Raw genomic sequence first — 19,219 nt, 5'->3', positions numbered from 1 at the left:
GGGCTCGCTAAAGGATTTTACCATGGGCAATGATTGGGAGGCCTTCACGGAAAGGCTCGAGAACTACTTCACAGCAAATGACCTGACGGAGGACACGGACGCAATGAGAGATAAGCGTAAGGCGATATTGCTCTCCAGTTATGGAGATGAGGTTTACTGTCTCATCAGGGATTTTCTGGCACCCGGGAGCACCAGGGACAAGTCATACGAGGAGCTGACTGAACTCATTCGTGACCAGTTGAAACCGAAGGAGAGCATCCTCACGGCCAGATACAAATTTTACCATCACTGCAGACCTGAGGGTCAGGATGTCACCAAATATGCTGCGGACCTCAGGAGACTCGCTGCGCGGTGTGATTTTGGCGCACACCTTGACGAGGCGTTGCAGGACGTTTTTGTTATGGGGATTGGCCATGAGGGCCTCCTTCACAAGCTGTTAGCCACGGAACCCACAGTCACTCTGACAAAGGCCATCACCATCAGCCGGGCACATATGACCTCGACTTGCAGCACCAAGCAAATAATCCACACAGTCTCGAACCCGGCAGGCACTGTCCACAGGATAGCGCCCACCACGGACAAAACTGCAGAACGTGGCTCTGCCCGGGGCAGAGAGCACGGACCTCGGGGTCCTGGAACTCAGAGTCCGCTGAGGGGGGCCAATCAAGCAGCACCATGCTGGCGTTGTGGAGGAAGCCATGGGGCTCACCGGTGCAGGTTTGCGGAGTACACGTGCAATACCTGCCACATGAAAGGCCACCTTCAGCATATGTGTAAAAGAAATCGGACTCACCATGTAGCTGAGGAGATGGGGGATGATCCACCATCCAGCGAGGAGCAGGCAGAAGATGATGACTGTACACGTGTACCGTCAATTCGCCCCCAGTGATAAGGGAAGTAAAAATCAACGGAGTCCCAGTGAGTATGGAAGTGGACACGGGCTTGGGTCCGTCGTTGATGAGTCGGAGAACTTTTGATAAACTATGGATTAACCCAGCTGCACGACCCAAGCTGGTCCCGGTCACGGCGAAGCTGCGTACCTACACCAGGGAATTAATACCTGTTCTTGGCAGAACGATGGTGCAGGTATCCCACGGGGACGAGACGCACAGTTTACCTTTGTGGGTCATTGCAGGCGATGGGCCGACACTCCTCGGCCGGAGGTGGATGGGGACAGTCCGTGGGAGCTGGGAAGACTTCACCACTCCACAGGCTGCTGCTCCCCGGGGTGCTGCCATGCCCCGGCTCCCCAGAGAGCAGCGCCGACCGAGCTGGAGCTACAGCCTCAATCCACCCACAGAGCAAGCCCCAGCCCCAGACCTCAAGCCACAGAGATCCTGCAGCCTCAGCCCCGACAGGTAAGCAGCCCTGCAGAGAGGGGCCTGGTGGGGGTGAGCCGGCGGGGTGCGAGGGATCCAGGATGGCCGACGGATCGGAGGGGCCCACACAGAAAACTTCTCTGTCTCCATTTGTGGGGATAGACTATTGACAAACATTCATTATAAGTCCACTGACTCCCACAGCTAACTGGACTACACTTCCTCTCACCCTGCATCCTGTAACGGCTCCATTCCATTCTCCTAGTTTCTCCGTCTCCGTTGCATCTGCTCCGACGACGCCATCATCCATACTAATGCTTCTGACATGTCTTCCTTTATCCTCAACCTAGGATTCCCCTCCGCTGTGGTTGTCGTGGTTAACATGGCCCTCGACCGTGTCCGTTCTATTTCCCGCACTCTGCTCTCACCCCTTCCCCTCCCTCACAGAATCATGACAGGGTTCCCCTTGTCCTCACCTTTCACCCCACCAGTCTCCACGTTCAATGGATCATCCTCTGCCATTTCCGCCATCTCCATCATCATCCCACCACCAATCACATCTTCCCCTCCCTTACCCTCTCAGCATTCCGAAGGGACCGCTCCCTCTGCGACACCCTGGTCCATTCTGCTGTCACCCCCAGCACCCCTCCCTTTCCTACAGCACCTTCCCGTGCAAGTGCGAGAGATCCAACATCTGCCCTTTTACCTCCTCCCTTCCTACTGTCCAAGCCCCCAAATACGCCTTCCAGGTGAAACAGCGATTTACTTGTACTTCTTTTGACTCTAATGCTCTACAGGGCTGTAGTAATACCCGCCCTCCTTTATGGCTTAGAGACATGGACCAAGTATAGTAGACACCTCAAGTCGTTGGAGAAATACCACCAACGATGCCTCCGCAAGATCCTACAAATCCCTTGGGAGGACAGACGCACCAAAATTCGCGTCCTCGACCAGGCCAATATTCCCAGCATTGAAGTACTGACCACACTTGATCAGCTCCACTGGGCAGGCCACATCATTCGCATGTCAGACACGAGACTCCCAAAGCAAGCGTTCTACTCGGAACTCTTTCATGGTAAATGAACCAAAGGTGGGCAGAGGAAACGTTACACTGACACCTTCAAAGCCTCCCTGAAAAAGTGCAACATCTCCACTGACACCTGGGAGTCCCTAGCCAAAGACCGCCCTAAATGGAGGAAGTGCATCCGGGAGAGCGCTGAGCACCTCGAGTCTCATCGGCGAGAGCATGCAGAAATCAAGCACAGGCAGCGGAAAGAGCATGCGGCAAACCTGTCCCACCCACTCTTTCCCTCAACGACTATCTGTCCCACCTGTGACAGGGTCTGTGGTTCTCGTATTGGACTGTTCAGTCACCTAAGGACTAATTTTAAGAGTGGAATCAAGCCTTCCTCGATTCCAAGGGACTGCCTATGATGATGATGGGATGTACTTCTTTTAATTTAGTATACTGTATTCGCTGCTCACGAAGTGGTCTCCACTACATTGAGGAAACCAAATGCAGATTGGATGACTGACCGCATTGCGGAACACTTCCAGTCAGTCCGTAAGAGTAACCGCGAGCTACCGGTCGCCTGTCACTTTAATTCCCCGCTCCACTCCCACTCCGATATCTCCGTCCTCAGCCTCCTACACTGTTCCAATGAAGCTCAACGCAAGCTCGAGGAACAGCATCTCATCTTTTGTTTAGGCACTTTACAGCCTTCTGGACTCAACATTCAACAATTTCAGACCATAACCTCTGCCCAAATTTGGTTCCTTTTCCTCCTTTTTTTTAAACCGCCCTCCCCCCCCCACCCTGCCCCCGGTCTTATGTAAAAAAAAATGTTTCTCTGTCTCCAATGGCAGCTGGTCATTATTCCACCATTCACACCCTATCTAGACTAACCTTTTTCTAACTTCTGCCATTACCATCTCAAGTCGGCCCATCATCCCTTTTGTCTCTCTTATCTCTCCTGTCTTCCACCCTTTCACAGACCTTCCCTTTTGTTCTTTCCTTCCCTCCCCTTTTCAGTGCTCCTTAAGAATCTGTTCTTTTCGAACATTCGCCAGTTCTGACAAAGGGTCATCGACATGAAACGTTAACGCTGTTTTTCACTCCACAGATGCTTCCTGAACCTTTGAGATTTCCAGCATTTTCTGTTTTTATATGAGATTCCAGTATCTGCAGTATTTTGCTTTTGTGTCAGCTTGTCGCCCGTTGGGACTCGGAACAGGAATTGTTTAAGGCTGGAGTAGAATTCCTCTATGGCCTCGTCCATAGCTTCCAGGGTTGGGGCGTAAGCACTGATGACCGGAGCATACTGGTTCCGGGTTAGAGTGAACCGAAGAGGCATGAGGCATTCGTTTATCCCATAAGGAAAATCACTTTTGATGGCGAAGCCAACCCCATGGATACGACGTTGTTCTTCTGGTTTGCCTTTCCAGAAGAAGATGTATCCACCACCTTGTTCCATGAGCTGACCTTCTCCTGCCTGCCATGTCTCGCTCAAGGCAACGATGTCGATGTCGATGTCGATGTCGAAGTTCCCGGGCAATGATAACAGTACGATGTTCCGGTCTGTCGCTGTTGGGGTTGTCCATGAGGGTTCTGATGTTCCAGGTCCTGAACTTAATTTTAAAGAATGGAAGATGTCTGTGCGTGAATTATTTTAACGTGGGGTGGCCACTGCACACCAACTACCACACGGACTTGACAGAACAAGGCCTTGGTCCAATGGCAAGGGGATCCAAGACGATTGGAGACCAGGCTCTGCTGCATGGGCTTACTACACACACATAGTGCAATGCTGCTGATCATCCACTGAAGGCAGTTGAGATGGCCATGGTAGATGACCTTGAGCAGCTCCATCCCTTACACCGAGCACCTCATCTGCTTATTTTGAGCTCGGCAGCAGTCTTACCTCAGCTTGTCTGCCACTGAAACCCATATATATGCTTTTGTTACCTGCAGTCCCAACTTGGGTAACATTTTCCTTGCTGGCCTCCCATCGTGCATAAACATCAATAAACGCCAATTTGCGCAAACTCAATTGTGTCCTGCACTAAGTCCCACTCACCCATCACTGACATCCTCCCTGACATTGACAAGTTCCTTGCCCCCAATACATTAATTCTTGTCCTTGTCTGTAAAAGATCTTAATGGCTTTGCCCTGTCCTATCTCTGTCATTTCCTCCAGCTCTCTTTCCCTGCCCAAATGCTCAGTCCAGCTTATTCTGGGCTTCTGTGCATCTCCTCTCCACTTGCCCAAACATTGGAATTAATCCACTCTTTGGAACTCCCTCCCTAAACCTCTGTACCTCTCTTTCCATCTTGAAAAATCTTCTCAAATATATTTCTCCTACTCTCTCCCATCCTGGCTCGATATCCATTTTTCTTATATCTTTTTGCATATATATAGCATATTTATATTAAAGGTGATAAATAACTGCAAACTGTTGTCACTGACTATAATTCTGAACAAGAGCAGTATGATTGACTCTGATATTGCCAAAGCAAGTTGGAGCATTTATGGACAGAAAACACAGTGATTGCCTACTTGATAAATAAGTAGAACACATTCTTGGTCCATTTTCCCACAGGTGTCTGAACAATGGAGTGACACTTATGGCAAAGCATTTAGCTCAAACAGGCAATATAACAGTATAAACTTGCAGCTGTCTGCCAGTCATAAGAAAATAATAAATAGGAGCAGGATTGGCCATTTGGCACTTCTAGCCAGCTCCGCCACTTAATAAGATCATGGCTGATCTTCTACCTTAACTTCACCTTCCCACACTATCCCCATATCCCTTCATTCCCGAAGGGGCCAAAACTCCATATCACCCGGTTTGGGGGCGGTAACCTCTTAGGGGGCCAAACATTCTGCGCCCGGCGCAGAATCCAACGGCGGAAATGGAAATCGGCTTACTGCCCCTCACAGGAAGTGCAGTGCAATGTCATGCGCTCCACTTCCTTTTGGGGCAAGATCGGGGGCGCTACCCGAGAGAATCACGGAGCGTTACGTGGCCTCTCTGCGTAGCGTTAACGCGTTTCAATGCTCCTCCCCTTCCATTAAAGGAGCTCTGCAGGCCCTTTGATGTCCTCCACTGGAGCACCAGTGCTAAGGGGTACCATGGCCGCAGCCCGGCACTGAAATGAAGTTCTGACTGCACGATTGCGGCCCGGATCCCGTGAAAGGAGTGGACAACGGTGCGACCGAGAAGCGGGGGCGAGTGGGGGTAGAAAACAAAGATGGCAGCGCAGCGCACCTCCCCTTCAAGTTTCGCCCCATGATAGGTGTGCAGCCCGGTTCGCAACCCGCGAGGCCTCACAGGCGCTGGCTAGTTTCTGCCGTGTGACGAAAAGGGGTTGTCACGCAGGGCAATGACATTATCATCACCGGTACAGCGGCCCGGGGTGCTACCAGCGAGGCACGGCGCTAATGCATTCGTGCTCCCGCTGACTTCCGGGCAAGTTTGCGGAAACCGGTAGCCACCCCTGCCGCCTGCCCTGGGCGAAAATACTTTCGCGCCTCATTACGGGAGGCGCAGCATAGGGGAATTTCGGCCCCTTTGTATCCAAAAATCTATCCATCTCTGTTTTGAATATACTCAACAACTGAGCATCCACAGCCCTCTGCGGTAGAGAATTCCAAAGATTCACAGCCCCTTGAGTGCAGAAATTATCCACAACGACAAGCTGAAAATTCATGCTGATATGGCCACAAAACCTTTCAAACCTAAGGTTTCCAGTCAGCCTCTGCACATTACTGCAAAATCTCTATATTACCAATTCATTACCTAGTTCCTTGATAGCAGTGGATAGTCAAGGGGCAATGGGGGGAAGGAACTTAACACAATCACAATCACTAAGGAGGTGGTACTCAGTAAGATAATGGGACTAAAGGCAGATAAATCCCCTGGACCTGATTGCTTGTATCCTAGAGTCAAGAGAAGTAGTGGCAGGGATAGTGGATGCATTGGTTGTAATTTACCAAAATTCCCTGGATTCTGGGGAGGTACCAGCAGATTGGAAAACTGCAAATGTAACACCCCTATTTAAAAAAGGAGGCAGACAAAAAGCAGGAAACTATAGACCAGTTAGCCTAACATCTGTGGTTGGGAAGATGTTGGTGTCCATTATTAAAGAAGCAGTAGCAGGACATTTGGAAAAGCAAAATTCGGTCAGGCAGAGTCAGCATGGATTTATGAAGGTGAAGTCATGTTTGACAAATTTGCTAGAATTCTTTGAGGATGTAACGAACAGGGTGGATAAAGGGGAACCAATGAATGTAGTGTATTTGGACTTCCAGTAGGCATTTGACAAGGTGCCACATAAAAGGTTACTGCACAAGATAAAAGATCACGGGGTTGGGGGTAATATATTAGCATGGATAGAGGATTGGCTAACTAACAAAGAACAGAGAGTAGGGATAAATGGTTCATTCTTGGGTTGACAATCGGTAACCAGTGGGTTGCCGCAGGGATCAGTGCTGGGACCCCAACTATTAACGACTTGGAAGAAGGGACCGCGTGTAACATGGTCAAGTTTGCCGATGATACAAAGATGGGAGGAAAAGCAATGTGTGAGGAGGACACACAAAACCTGCAAAAGGACATAGACAGGCTAAGTGAGTGGGCAAAAATTTGGCAGATGGAGTATAATGTTGGAAAGTGTGAGGTCATGCACTTTGGCAGAAAAAATCGAAGAGCAAGTTATTATTTAAATGGAGAAAGATTGCAAAGTGCTGCAGTACAGCGCGACCTGGGTGTACTTGTGCATGAAACACAAAAGGATAGCATGCAGGTACAGCAAGTGATCAGGAAGGCCAATGGAATCTTGGCCTTTATTGCAAAGGAGATGGGAGTATAAAAGCAGGGAAGTCTTTCTACTGCTGCACAAGGTATTGGTGAGGCTACACCTGTGTGCAGTTTTGGTTTCCATATTTACGAAAGGATATACTTGCTTTGGAGGCAGTTCAGAGAAGGTTCACTAGGTTGATTCCAGAGATGAGGGTGTTGAATTATGAGGAAAGGTCAAGTAGATTGGGCCTCTACTCATTGGAATTCAGAAGAATGAGAAATGATCTTACCAAAACATATAAGATTATGAGGGGGCTTGACAAGGCGGATGCAGAGAGGATGTTTCCGCTGATAGAGGAGACTAGAATTAGAGGGCATAATCTTAGAATAAGGGGCCGCCCATTTAAAATTGAGATGAGGAGAAATTTCTTCTCTCAGAGGGTTGTGGATCTGTGGAATTCACTGCCTCAGAGAGCTGTGGAAGCTGGGACATTTAATAAATTTAAGACAGAAATAGACAATAAGGGAATAAGGGGTTATGGAGAGCGGGCAGGGAAGTGGACCTGAGTCCATGATCAGATCAGCCATGATCGTATTAAATGGCGGAGCAGGCTCGGGGAGGCCGTATGGCCTTCTCCTGCTCCTATTTCTTATGTTCTTATGTTTTGCTAAAGGATTGACAACAAATCAGCTTGAGTGGGAGATGGTTTTTCTTTTCCTTGGATGTTTATGTTGTCTGCTCCATTTATCTTAAACACCAGTGAATCACAGAAAATCACAGCGGCAATACCAAAGGTTATTCTGCTAACTCTGTATTGACCTCACAAGCCATGGTTCTTGGTTATTCTAGGAATCTTACTTCCTGAAATGAGATTCTACAACTGTCAGACCAGTTATAGAGGGGATTTAGTCCCGTACGGGGCACAACGGACATGATTTTGACAGCTGCAGGAAAAATGCAGCTTATACATGGCCTTCTTCGACCTTGCAAAGGCCTTTGACACTGTCAACCGTGAGGGTCTATGGAGCGTCCTCCTTCGTTTCGGATGTCCCCAAAAGTTCGTTACCATCCTCCGCCTGCTCCATGACGACATGCAGGCCGTGATCTTTACGATCGGATCCATTACAGACCCAATCCGTATCTGGACCGGGGTCAAACAGGGCTGCGTCATCGCCCCAACCCTCTTCTCAATCTTCCTCGCTGCCATGCTCCACCTCACAGTCAGCAAGCTCCCCACTGGAGTTGAACTAAACTACAGAACCAGTGGGAACCTGTTCAACCGTCGTCATCTCCAGGCCAGGTCCAAGACCACCCCAACCTCTGTCGTCAAGCTACAGTATGCGGACGACGCCTGCGTCTGCGCACATACAGAGGCAGAACTCCAGGACATAGTCGACGTATTTACTGAGGCGTATGAAAGCATGGGCCTTGCGCTAAATATCCGTAAGACAAAGGTCCTCCACCAGCCTGTCCTCGCCACACAACCCTGCGCCCCAATTATCAAGATCCACGGCGTGGCCCTGGTCAACGTGGACCATTTCCCATACCTCGGGAGCCTCTTTATCAACAAGAGCAGACATTGACGATGAGATTCAGCACCGCCTCCAGTGCGCCAGTGCAGCCTTTGGCTGCCTGAGGAAAAGAGTGTTTGAAGACCAGGCCCTCAAAATTGCCATCAAGCTCATGGTCTACAGGGCTGTAGTAATACCTGCCCTCCTGTATGGCTCAGAGACATGGCCCATGTACAGTAGACACCTCAAGTCGCTGGAGAAATACCACCAACGATGTCTCCGCAAGATCCTACAAATCCCCTGGGAGGACAGAAGCAGCAACATTAGCGTCCTCGACCAGACCAACATCCCCAGCATTGAAGCACTGATCACATTTGATCAGCTCCGCTGGGCAGGCCACATTATTCGCATGCCTGACACAAGACTCCCAAAGCAAGCGCTCTACTCGGAAATCCTTCATGGCAAACGAGCCAAAGGTGGGCAGAAGACACGTTACAAGGACACCCTCAAAACCTCCCTGATAAAGTGCAACATCCCCACTGACACCTGGGAGTCCCTGACTAAAGACGGCCCTAAGTGGAGGAAGTGCATCCGGGAGGGCGCTGAGCACCTCGAGTCTCATCGCCGAGAGCATGCAGAAATCAAGCACAGCCAACGGAAAGAGTGTGCGGCAAACCAGTCTCACCCACCCCTTCCCTCAATGACTATCTGTCCTACCTGTAACAGAGTCTGTGGTTCTCATATTGGACTGTTCAGCCACCTAAGAACTCATTGCCATCGCCTGATTTTATTTCCATTGAAGACGATGGAATGAAATATTGAGCTGAGTGATCCACTACTGCCCTTTTTCAGTCACAAACAAAATTTATAATCAGTTCTTAGTTGCCTAGGTATGGAAAACTATTGGAAATCGTAGTGCACTGCATGTCAATGAACATCTTCTAAAGCTCAGGGAATGTTGCACTAACATTTTAATGCCATTTGGAAGGCAGTAAGAGGTTGACCTATTGTACTCCTTTGTTATTGAGGCCGAGTGTTAGGAGAAGGAATATATATTATGCCTACTATTTTGCAGCTTCGAAACGATACAAGACTTTTTAATTTGAGGAAATTGGGAACAAACCTCTTTAAGGGCACTGTATAAGGCATTGTATTTGTGAACTGTTATGACATAGATTCATAAAATGTCCACTTTCACATAGTCGTGAAGGAGCGTTGAGAAAAGTTTCCACCTGTCCTGATGGTGGACAGATGACTTTACCAAGTACCTGTATATAATAATTACACATCTACACCCCAAGCAATTACATATTTATCATAACTGACTTTTGCAAAGTGACTTGGAGAATTGGTGCCTCAAATGATGCAAGCTGTTCCCCAGAGTCAATCTGTATAAGGAGTTAGAATTTTCCCTGGCCACTACTTCGCCAGATCCTGGATACAGACTATGTTTCTATGTTTCTTTCAGTATTGCATAATGTTCTTTAGACAGGGCACAAAAATCATGTGAATATTACATATTCATCTTATATGTGAAAATTACATATGAATATTAGAAAGTCATAACACAGTCAAGCAGAGTCAACATAATTTTATGAAAGGGAAATCGTGTTTGAAAAATTTATTAGAGTTCTTTGAGGATGTAACAAGCAGGGGAACCAGTAAGAACATAAGAAATAGGAGCAGGAGTAGGCCATTTGGCCCCTTGAGCCTGCTCTGCCATTTAATAAGATCATGGCTGATTTGATCATGGACTCAGATTCACTTCCCTGCCCACTCCCCAAAACCCTTTACTCCCTTATCACTAAAAAATCTGTTTATCACCACCTTAAATATATTCAATGACCCAGCCTCCACAGCTCTCTGCAGCAAAAAATTCCACAGATTTACAACCCTTTGAGAGAAGAAATTCTTCCTCATCTCAGTTTTAAATGGGCAGCCCTTTATTCTGAGACTATGCCCCCTAGTTTTAGCTTCGCCTATGAGTGGAAATATTCTCTCTGCATCCACCTTGTCAAGCCCCCTCATTATCTTATATGTTTCGATAAGATCATCTCTCATTCTTCTGAATTTTAATGAGTAGAGGCCCAACCTACTCAACCTTTCCTCATAAGTCAACCCCCTCATCCCCGGAATCAACCTAGTGAACCTTCTCTGAACTGCCTCCAAAGCAAATATATCCTTTCGTAAATATGAAAACCAAAACTGCACACAGTATTCCAGGTGTGGCCTCACCAATATAACTGTAGCAAGACATCCCTGCTTTTATACTCCATCCCTTTTGCAATAAAGGCCAAGATTCCATTGGCCTTCCTGATCACTTGCTGTACCTGCATACTATCCTTTTGTATTTCATGCACAAGTACTCCCAGGCCCCGCTGTACTGCAGCACTTTGCAATCTTTCTCCATTTAAATAATAACTTGCCCTTTGATTTTTTTTCTGCCAAAGTGCATGACCTCACACTTTCCAACATTATACTCCATCTGCCAAATTTTTGCCCACTCACTTAGCTTTTCTATGTCCTTTTGCAGATTTTTTGTGTCCTTCTCACACATTACTTTTCCTCCCATCTTTGTATCGTCAGCAAACTTAGCTACGTTACACTCGGTCCCTTCTTCCAAGTAGTTAATGTAGATTATAACTAGTTGGGGTCCCAGCACTTATACCTGTGGCACCCCACTAGTTACTGATTGCCAACCAGAGAATGAACCATTTATCCCGAATCTCTGTTTTCTGTTAGTTAGCCAATCCTCTATTACCCCCAACCCTGTGAACTTTTATCTTGTGGCACCTTGTCAAATGCCTTCTGGAAGTCCAAATACACCACATCCACTGGTTCCCCTTTATCCACCCTGTTCGTTACATCCTCAAAGAATTCCAGAAAATTTGTCAAACATGACTTCCCCTTCATAAATCCATGCTGACTCTGCCTGACCGACTTTTGCTTTTCCAAATGTCCTGCTACTGCTTCTTTAATAATGGACTCCAACATTTTTCCAACCATAGATGTTAGGCTAACTGGTCCATAGCTTCCTGCTTTTTTTCTGCCTCCTTTTTTAAATAGGGATGTTACATTTGGAGTTTTCCAATCTCTGGGACCTCCCCAGAATCCAGGGATTTTTGGTAAATTACAACCAATGCATCCACAATCCCTGCCACTCGATTTCTTAAGACCCTAGGATGCAAGCCATCAGGTCCAGGGGATTTATCTGGCTTTATTCCTATTATTTTACTGAGTACCATCTCCTTAGCCATTGTGATTTGTTAAGTTCCTCCCCCCCTATAGCCCCTTGACTATCCACTGTTGGAATATTGTTAGTGTCCTCTACCGTAAAGACTGATACAAAATATTTGATCAGAGTTTCTGCCATCTCCATGTTCCCCATTTCTAATTCTCCAGTCTCGTCCTCTAAGGGACCAACATTTACTTTAGCCAATTTGCTTTTTATACACCTATAGAAACTCTTACTATCTGTTTTTATATTTCGTGCTAGTTTACTTTCATAGTCTATCTTCCCTTTCTTGATCATTTTTTTAGTTATTCTTTGCTGGCTTTTAAAAGCTTCCCAATCTTCTGTCCTTCCACTTGTTTTGGCCACTTTGTATGCCCTTGTTTTTAATTGGATATCGTCCTTTATTTCGTTAGTTAGCCACGGATGGTTATCTTTTCTCTTACACCCTTTCCTTTTCACTGGAATATATTTTTCTTGAGAGTTGTGAAATAGCTCCTTCAATATACACCACTGTTCATCAACCGTCCTGCACTTTAATCTATTTTCTCAGTCCACTTTAGCTAACTCTGCCCTCATACCTTCATAGTCTCCTTTATTTAAGTTTAGTACGCTGGTTAGAGATCCAACTTTCTCACCCTCCATCTGAATTTGATTCTTTACTAGGAGATTGTTTATTAATCCTGTTTAATAAATGCTGGTCTTGCCAGCGTCGCCCACATCCCAGGGATGAATAAAAAAAAACACAAATAGCTAATTAATCTAACATGCAAAAAATGATTGACAGCAATGGTTCTGATTCGATACATCGAAATACAGGGAAGTGTTAACATTTGATTAAATTTGTCTTAACTGGGAATCAGGAAGGAAATTAAGTCTGCGGATGCTGGAAATCTGAAATAAAATCAGAAAACGCCAAAAATACACAGCAGGTCAGGCAGTGTCTGTGGAGAGAGAAACAGAGTTAACATTTCAGGTCGATGACCTTTTGTCAGAACTGGGAAAAGCTATGAGATGTAACAGATTTTAAGCAAGTCATCATCATCATAGGCCATCCCACGAAGTGAGGATGACTTGCTTCCACGCCAAAAAGGAATGAGTTCACAGGTGTTTCAATGAAGGACCTAATATTCCAGATCCCAAACGACATCTTGAACGGCGGAAGATGCCTGTGCTTGGATTTTTTTAATGTGTGGTGGCCGTTGCACACCAGCCACCACACGGGCTAGGTCTTGGTCCAGTGGCAAGGATTAACTAAGACAACTAGAGACCAGCTCTGCTGCACGGACCGAACGCGCACACATATCGCAGTGTGGGCTGGCCTGTGCTGCCCCTGGGCCCTCGCCTGTTCTGGGCCCCAGACTCACGCCTCTCCTGGGCCCAGGTCACTTCCTTCTACAAACTCTTGCCGCTCCTTCGCCCCTCCTGTTGTGCCTGCCCGCACTGCAATCAGCGACCTGACTTCGTAGCCGTCACCCTCCTGCAGTGGTATGCCGCCGTACGCTGCTCCCTCTGATGGCCCCGGCCTGCTGATGGTCTTGCAGGCTGGGACCGCGCCGATTTCTGGGCCAGGCCGGGCCGCCGCATGCTGCTCCCTCTACTGCAGCCTTTCAATCACAGTAAATCCTCTTCAATTCACTAACGTGGCCTTTAGGGGCAGGGAAAGCGAGGGGGGAGTAAAGAACAAAAGTGAAGGTCTGTGATGGGTGGAAGGCAGGAGTGATTAACTGACAACAAGTATGATAGCACAAAGCAAAATGAAGACTATGTATTTGCTCTTAGGAGGATATGCATTCATGTCGGCTAACTTTTACATGGTGTACAAGAAATTACTTAAATTTGAGATCTGATTCATTCTAAAAGGTTCATCTCGCTCTTTGATCTGTCTGCACCCACAGCTGGAAGCTCAGAACCAGGCTCTGGAAGCTGCACAAAGTGACAACAATCGGCTCCATGAGGAAAGTGAGTTAATGGTTTCAAATGTTAATCAGTGGATCACGGAGCAAAGGTGAGTAAATTTATTGTTGCTTTATCATAGGATCATAGAATCTTACAGTACAGAAGGAGGCCAGTTGGCCCATCATGCCTATACCGTTTCTTTGAAAGAGCTATCCAGTTAGTCCAACTCCTCGGCTTGTCCTCAAAACCTTGCAATTTTTTCCTTTTCAAGTATACATCCAATTCCCTTTTGAAAGTTATTATTGAATCTGCTTCCACCATCCTTTCAGGTAGTGCATTCCAGATCATAACAACTCTCAGTTTAAAAAAAATTCTCCTCATCTCCTCTGTCTGGTTCTTTTGCCAATTATCTTAAATCAGTCTTCTCTGATTATTAATATGCTTGCCAGTGGAAACAGTTTCTCCTTATTTATACAAATCAAAATCCTTATCTTTAATTTTTCTACTCATACTGACAGAGACTATTCCAAGCATCATAGTTACTGCAGTGCTTATATTTCTGCAGACATTCTTATTTAAGGTTTAGTGCATAGCATCCAAACCTCTTTTCTAAAGAATATTTTGGACAGAATTGTTAAAATGTGCTGCTGTGTTAGTGTAATGATTTAACTGATCACATAATTAGAATTTCATTGTGTACTTATTTGTGTGATTTTCAATTTAATGCACAATTTTATGTGGGTGAATTTATTCTTTTTATGTTGCATGGAAACTAATTAAGATAGTGAAATAGATTAACCCTTGTATAACTTGTAAACATCCACTGAAAGTAGTCTGAGTTCATATTTTTAAATTACCTTTGCTTCTTTTAGAATGTTAATATAGAAAGAACTTGCATTGATATAGCATCTTTTAAATACCAAAGCACTATACAGCCAAATAATTTGTTTTGAAGTGTAGTCAGTGTTGATATGTAAAACAATGTGGCAGCCAATCTGCATACAGCAAGGTCCCACAAAGAACAATGAGATATATGGCCAGTTAATCTGTTTTTGATGGTGTTGATTGAGGAAGGAGTGAGAGCCAGGACACCAGGAGAACTTGTTCTTCTTTAAATGTGTTGTGGGAACTTTCAGGTTCACCCAAATGAGCAGTCTAGGCCTCGATTTAACTAAACATAAGATGGCACCTCCAGCAATACAGCACTCAGTCAATCAACACTGAAATATCAGCCTAGATTAAGTGCTTAAATTCCGCATATGGGCTTGAAAACAAAACATTACGACTTAACGAAGACAGTGCTACAACAAAGCCAAGTTGACACTTATTGCTAAAATTCTGGCCCAGAAATTACCTACCTTATCACCACGAATTAGTGCCGCAATCCTGGCAAACAATGGGAGGCACCACTCTAACGCTCTTCTCTGGCGCAGGACTCAGTAGCCGCCATTTTGCCATTAGTCTTGGAGATGCAAATATTGTGAACATGGCGTCAGTTTAGCGCTGGGTCACTCTAAAAAGTGAGCGTGCAACAGACTGACAGAGATGATGTCAGCACTTCTTAAAGATACGCACATTTTTCAAGTATGTTTGCATTTAAGCTTTTGGACTGGATTTGTTTTAGTTTCTTGAAGTAGTGTCTTGGTGCAATACATGTTAGAAGTTTTTAAATCGAGCAAGGAGTGCTGCTGGATGCTTGCAAGATCTCGGATGGTAACGGAAGGCTTCTGAGAAGACAGAAAATGCTGGAAATACTCAGCATGTCAGGCAACATCTGTGGAGAGAGAAACAGAGTTCACGTCTCAGGTCGAAATGCTGCCTGACATGCTGAGTATTTCCCATATTTTATGCTTTTATTTTAGAGTTACAGCATCCTGTTGCAGAGAGAAGAAGAAGACGCAGAAGAGGAAGGTACAGGGCCTTGGTGAGGCCACACCTGGAGTATTGTGTACAGTTTTGGTCTCCTAACTTGAGGAAGGACTTTCTTGCTATTGAGGGAGTGCAGCGAAGGTTCACAGACTGATTCCCGGGATGGCGGGACTGACATATCAAGAAAGACTGGATCAACTGGGCTTGTATTCACTGGAGTTCAAAAGAATGACAGGGGATCTCATAGAAACGTTTAAAATTCTGATGGGTTTAGACTGGTTAGATGCAGGAAGAATGTTCCCAATGTTGGGGAAGTCCAGAACCAGGGGTCACAGTCTAAGGACGGAGGGGTAAGCCATTTAGGACCGAGATGAGGAGAAACTTCTTCACCCAGAGAGTGGTGAACCTGTGGAATTCTCTACCACAGAAAGTTGTTGAGGCCAATTCACTAAATATATTCAAAAAGGAGTTAGATGTAATCCTTACTACTTGGGGGATCAAGGGGTATGGCGAGAAAGCAGGAATGGGGTACTGAAGTTGCATGTTCAGCCATGAACTCATTGAATGGTGGTGCAGGCTCAAAGGGCTGAATGGCCTACCCCTGCACCTATTTTCTATGTTTCTATGTTAAGAGGAGGAAACAGAAAAGGAGGAAGCAGAAGGAAGGATGCAACCCAGACAACCCATTCCTGGCTAGGATATCCGGGATGGAATCATCTGCCTGCTGTACCAGTGACCATAACCCCAATTCCCCTTTTGACATTTGTCCCACACCTTTCCTTCTCTCTGTTACTGACCATCACATCATCCTCTTGGCCATAATGCTGAAATAAAAGCAACCACAAAGCAAACTTTACAATCCAACGTTATAAATATATCCATCCAATATGACATCAAGAAATCAACTAAAGTTATGGTCACTGGTACAGCAGGCAGATGATTCCATCCCGGATATCCTAGCCAGGAATGGGTTGTCTGGGTTGCATCCTTCCTTCTGCTTCCTCCTTTTCTGTTTCCTCCTCTTAATGCATTCCCATAATGACTGACTTGTGTGTGCCTTTGCCTATCCTGCTCATGTCACACAGTGCTACCCCAGTGGCTGCAGCATGGCTGGTGGAAGGCTGCTGACTTGCAGTGGGGGACACTGCAAATGGCCTTGCTAACTGAACTTGAGGAGCTGGTGGCTGGGAGTGTGCAGAATCTAGTATCTCTTCAATCCCACCACTGGCCAAGGACTTAGCCATGCCCCTGCCAAGAATAGCCAGCACCGTCTCCTCCAAGAGGGTGAAGTGAAGCTAGAAATGGGAGGTGTGTCTTGTAATTGGTACAAATTGTTGGTAGGTGAGTGATTTTTGGAGGGGGCGGAGGTGTCCTGCATTGAGAAGTGTGTGAGGCTAGTGGTGCATTTGGTAGAAGACTGCTTTTGAAGGTGCATTCACTGATCTTGACTGCTATGTCCTTCAGGACTCGGCCAGCTCGGTCAGTAGTGGTGCTACCGAGCCACTCTTAGTGATGGAGGTTATGAAGCTTCTTTGAGCACTGCAGCCAGGTCGAGGGGATGACACTGCTGACAGTGACGGCACGGTGATCTGGCCCCACTTTCGTCTTTCTGGCCCCAGTGTCACGACAATGACACACCCAGCCCAGTCAACCCTGCAAAGTCTTCCTCACTAACTTCTGGGGAATTGTGCCAAAATTGGGAGTGCTGTCCCACAGACTAGTCAAGCAACAGCCTGACACAGTCATACTGTGCTGCCTGGAATGGAGAATCTTAGTTATGAGGACTGATTCGGTAGGATGGGTTTGTTCTCATTGGAACAGAGGAGGTTGAGAGGAGACCTCATTGAGGTGTACAAATTATTGAGGGACCTGGACATAATGGATAGTAAGGGCCTATTTCCATTGGTGGAGGGGTCTATTACACAAGGGCATAGTTTTAAGGTGGTTGGTGGAAGGATTAGAGGGGATTTGAGGATGGGCTTCTTTACGCAGAGGGTTGTGGGGATCTGGAACTCGCTGCCTGGAAGAATGGTGGATGCAGAAACTCTCACCACTTTTAAGAGATGGTTGGACGGGCACTTAAAGTGCAGTAACCTGCAGGGTTACAGACCTAGAGCTGGTAATTGGGATTAGACTGGATGACCTTTTGTTGTTTGTTGGACGGAGCAGATATAATGGTAAGTACTGCAGGGAATAGAACACTGCCAGGGTGATCTCCTGGACTAGTTTCAATCGCCTGGATGGGTCGGAGAGGAATTTTCCCAGATTTTTTCTCCCTAAATTGGCTTGGGTTTTTATCTGGTTTTTGCCTCTCCCAGGAGATCACATGGCTCCGGTTGGGGTGGAGTGTAGAATGTTTTAGTATAAGGGGTGTCACAGTTGTGGTGAGGCGGACTGGTTGGGCTGGGTGCTTTTTGCCTTTGCGTCATTGTTCATAGGTTTATATGTAACCTTTAGGGCCGTGTGACTCTTTGTCAGCCCGCGCGGACACGATGGGCCAGAGTGGCTTCCTTCTGCGCTGTAAATTTCTATGTTTCTATACTCATAGAATCATACCTTTCAGCCAATGTTCCAGACTCCTCTATCACCATCCCTGGGTATGTCCAGTCCCACCAGCAGGACAGACACATCTGAGGTAGCGGCACAGTGGTACACAGTCGGCAGGGAGTGGCCCTGCAAGTTCTCAACATTGACTCCGGACCCCATGAAGTTTTATGTATTCAGGTCAAGCATGGGCAAGAAAACCTCCTACTGATTACCACCTACCACCCTCGCTCAGCAGATGAATCAGTACTCCTACATATTGAAAACCACTTGGAAGAAGCACTGAGGGTAGCAAGGGCACAGAATGTACTCTGGGTGAGGGACTTCAATGTCCATCACCACGAGTGGCTCGGTAGCACCACTACTGACCGAGCTGGCCGAGTCCTGAAGGACATAGCTGCCAGACTGGGCCTGCGGCAAGTGGTGAGAGAACCAACACGAGGGAAATACCTACTTGACCTCGTCCTCACCAATCTACTTGTCGCAGATGCATCTGTCCATGGCAGCATTAGTAGCAGTGGCCGAAGGCTGCGCTGGCGCACTGGAGGCGGTGTTGAATCTCATCGTCGATGTCTGCACTTGCTGATAATAGGCTCCCACATTATCCAGGGCCGTGCCATGGATCTTGATGACTGGGGGGACAGTGCTGTGTAATAAGGTCAGGTTGGTGGAGGACCATTGTCTTATGCTTTCGTACTTCTCAGTGAAGATGTTGACTATAACTTGGAGTTCAGTCTCTGAATGTGCGCAAATGCAAGCGTCATCCGTGTACTGTAGCTCGACAATAGAGGATGGGACAGTCTTGGATCTGGCCTGGAGATGACGAAGGTTAAACAGGTTCCCACTGGTTCTGTAGTTTAGTTCCACTCCAGCGTGGAGCTTGTTGAGTGTGAGGTAGAGCATTGTAGAGCATTGCAGCGAGGAAGATCGAGAAGAGGGTTGGTGCGATCATGCAGCCCTACTTGACCCCGATCTGGACGTGGATTGGGTCTGTGGTGAATCCGCTGGTCAGGATCACGGCTTGCATGTCATCGTGGAGCAG

The 19,219-nt window shown here is 46.8% G+C and overlaps 1 protein-coding gene across 1 annotated transcript in view; it reads left to right on the top strand.

The window, feature by feature from the left end:
* Window positions 1–19,219, top strand: part of LOC139266053 (polyamine-modulated factor 1-binding protein 1-like) — an 887,264-nt gene that overhangs the window by 825,593 nt on the left and 42,452 nt on the right. The window contains exon 28 of the mRNA XM_070883919.1: window positions 13,764–13,873. Coding sequence (XP_070740020.1) covers window positions 13,764–13,873 — 110 coding nt within the window. The remainder of the gene's footprint in view (window positions 1–13,763; window positions 13,874–19,219) is intronic.

Source organism: Pristiophorus japonicus, chromosome 1 (genome assembly GCF_044704955.1).
Source record: "Pristiophorus japonicus isolate sPriJap1 chromosome 1, sPriJap1.hap1, whole genome shotgun sequence".
In the NCBI taxonomy this organism is placed as follows: domain Eukaryota; kingdom Metazoa; phylum Chordata; class Chondrichthyes; family Pristiophoridae; genus Pristiophorus; species Pristiophorus japonicus.
This window is presented reverse-complemented; position numbering and strand designations above follow the sequence as displayed.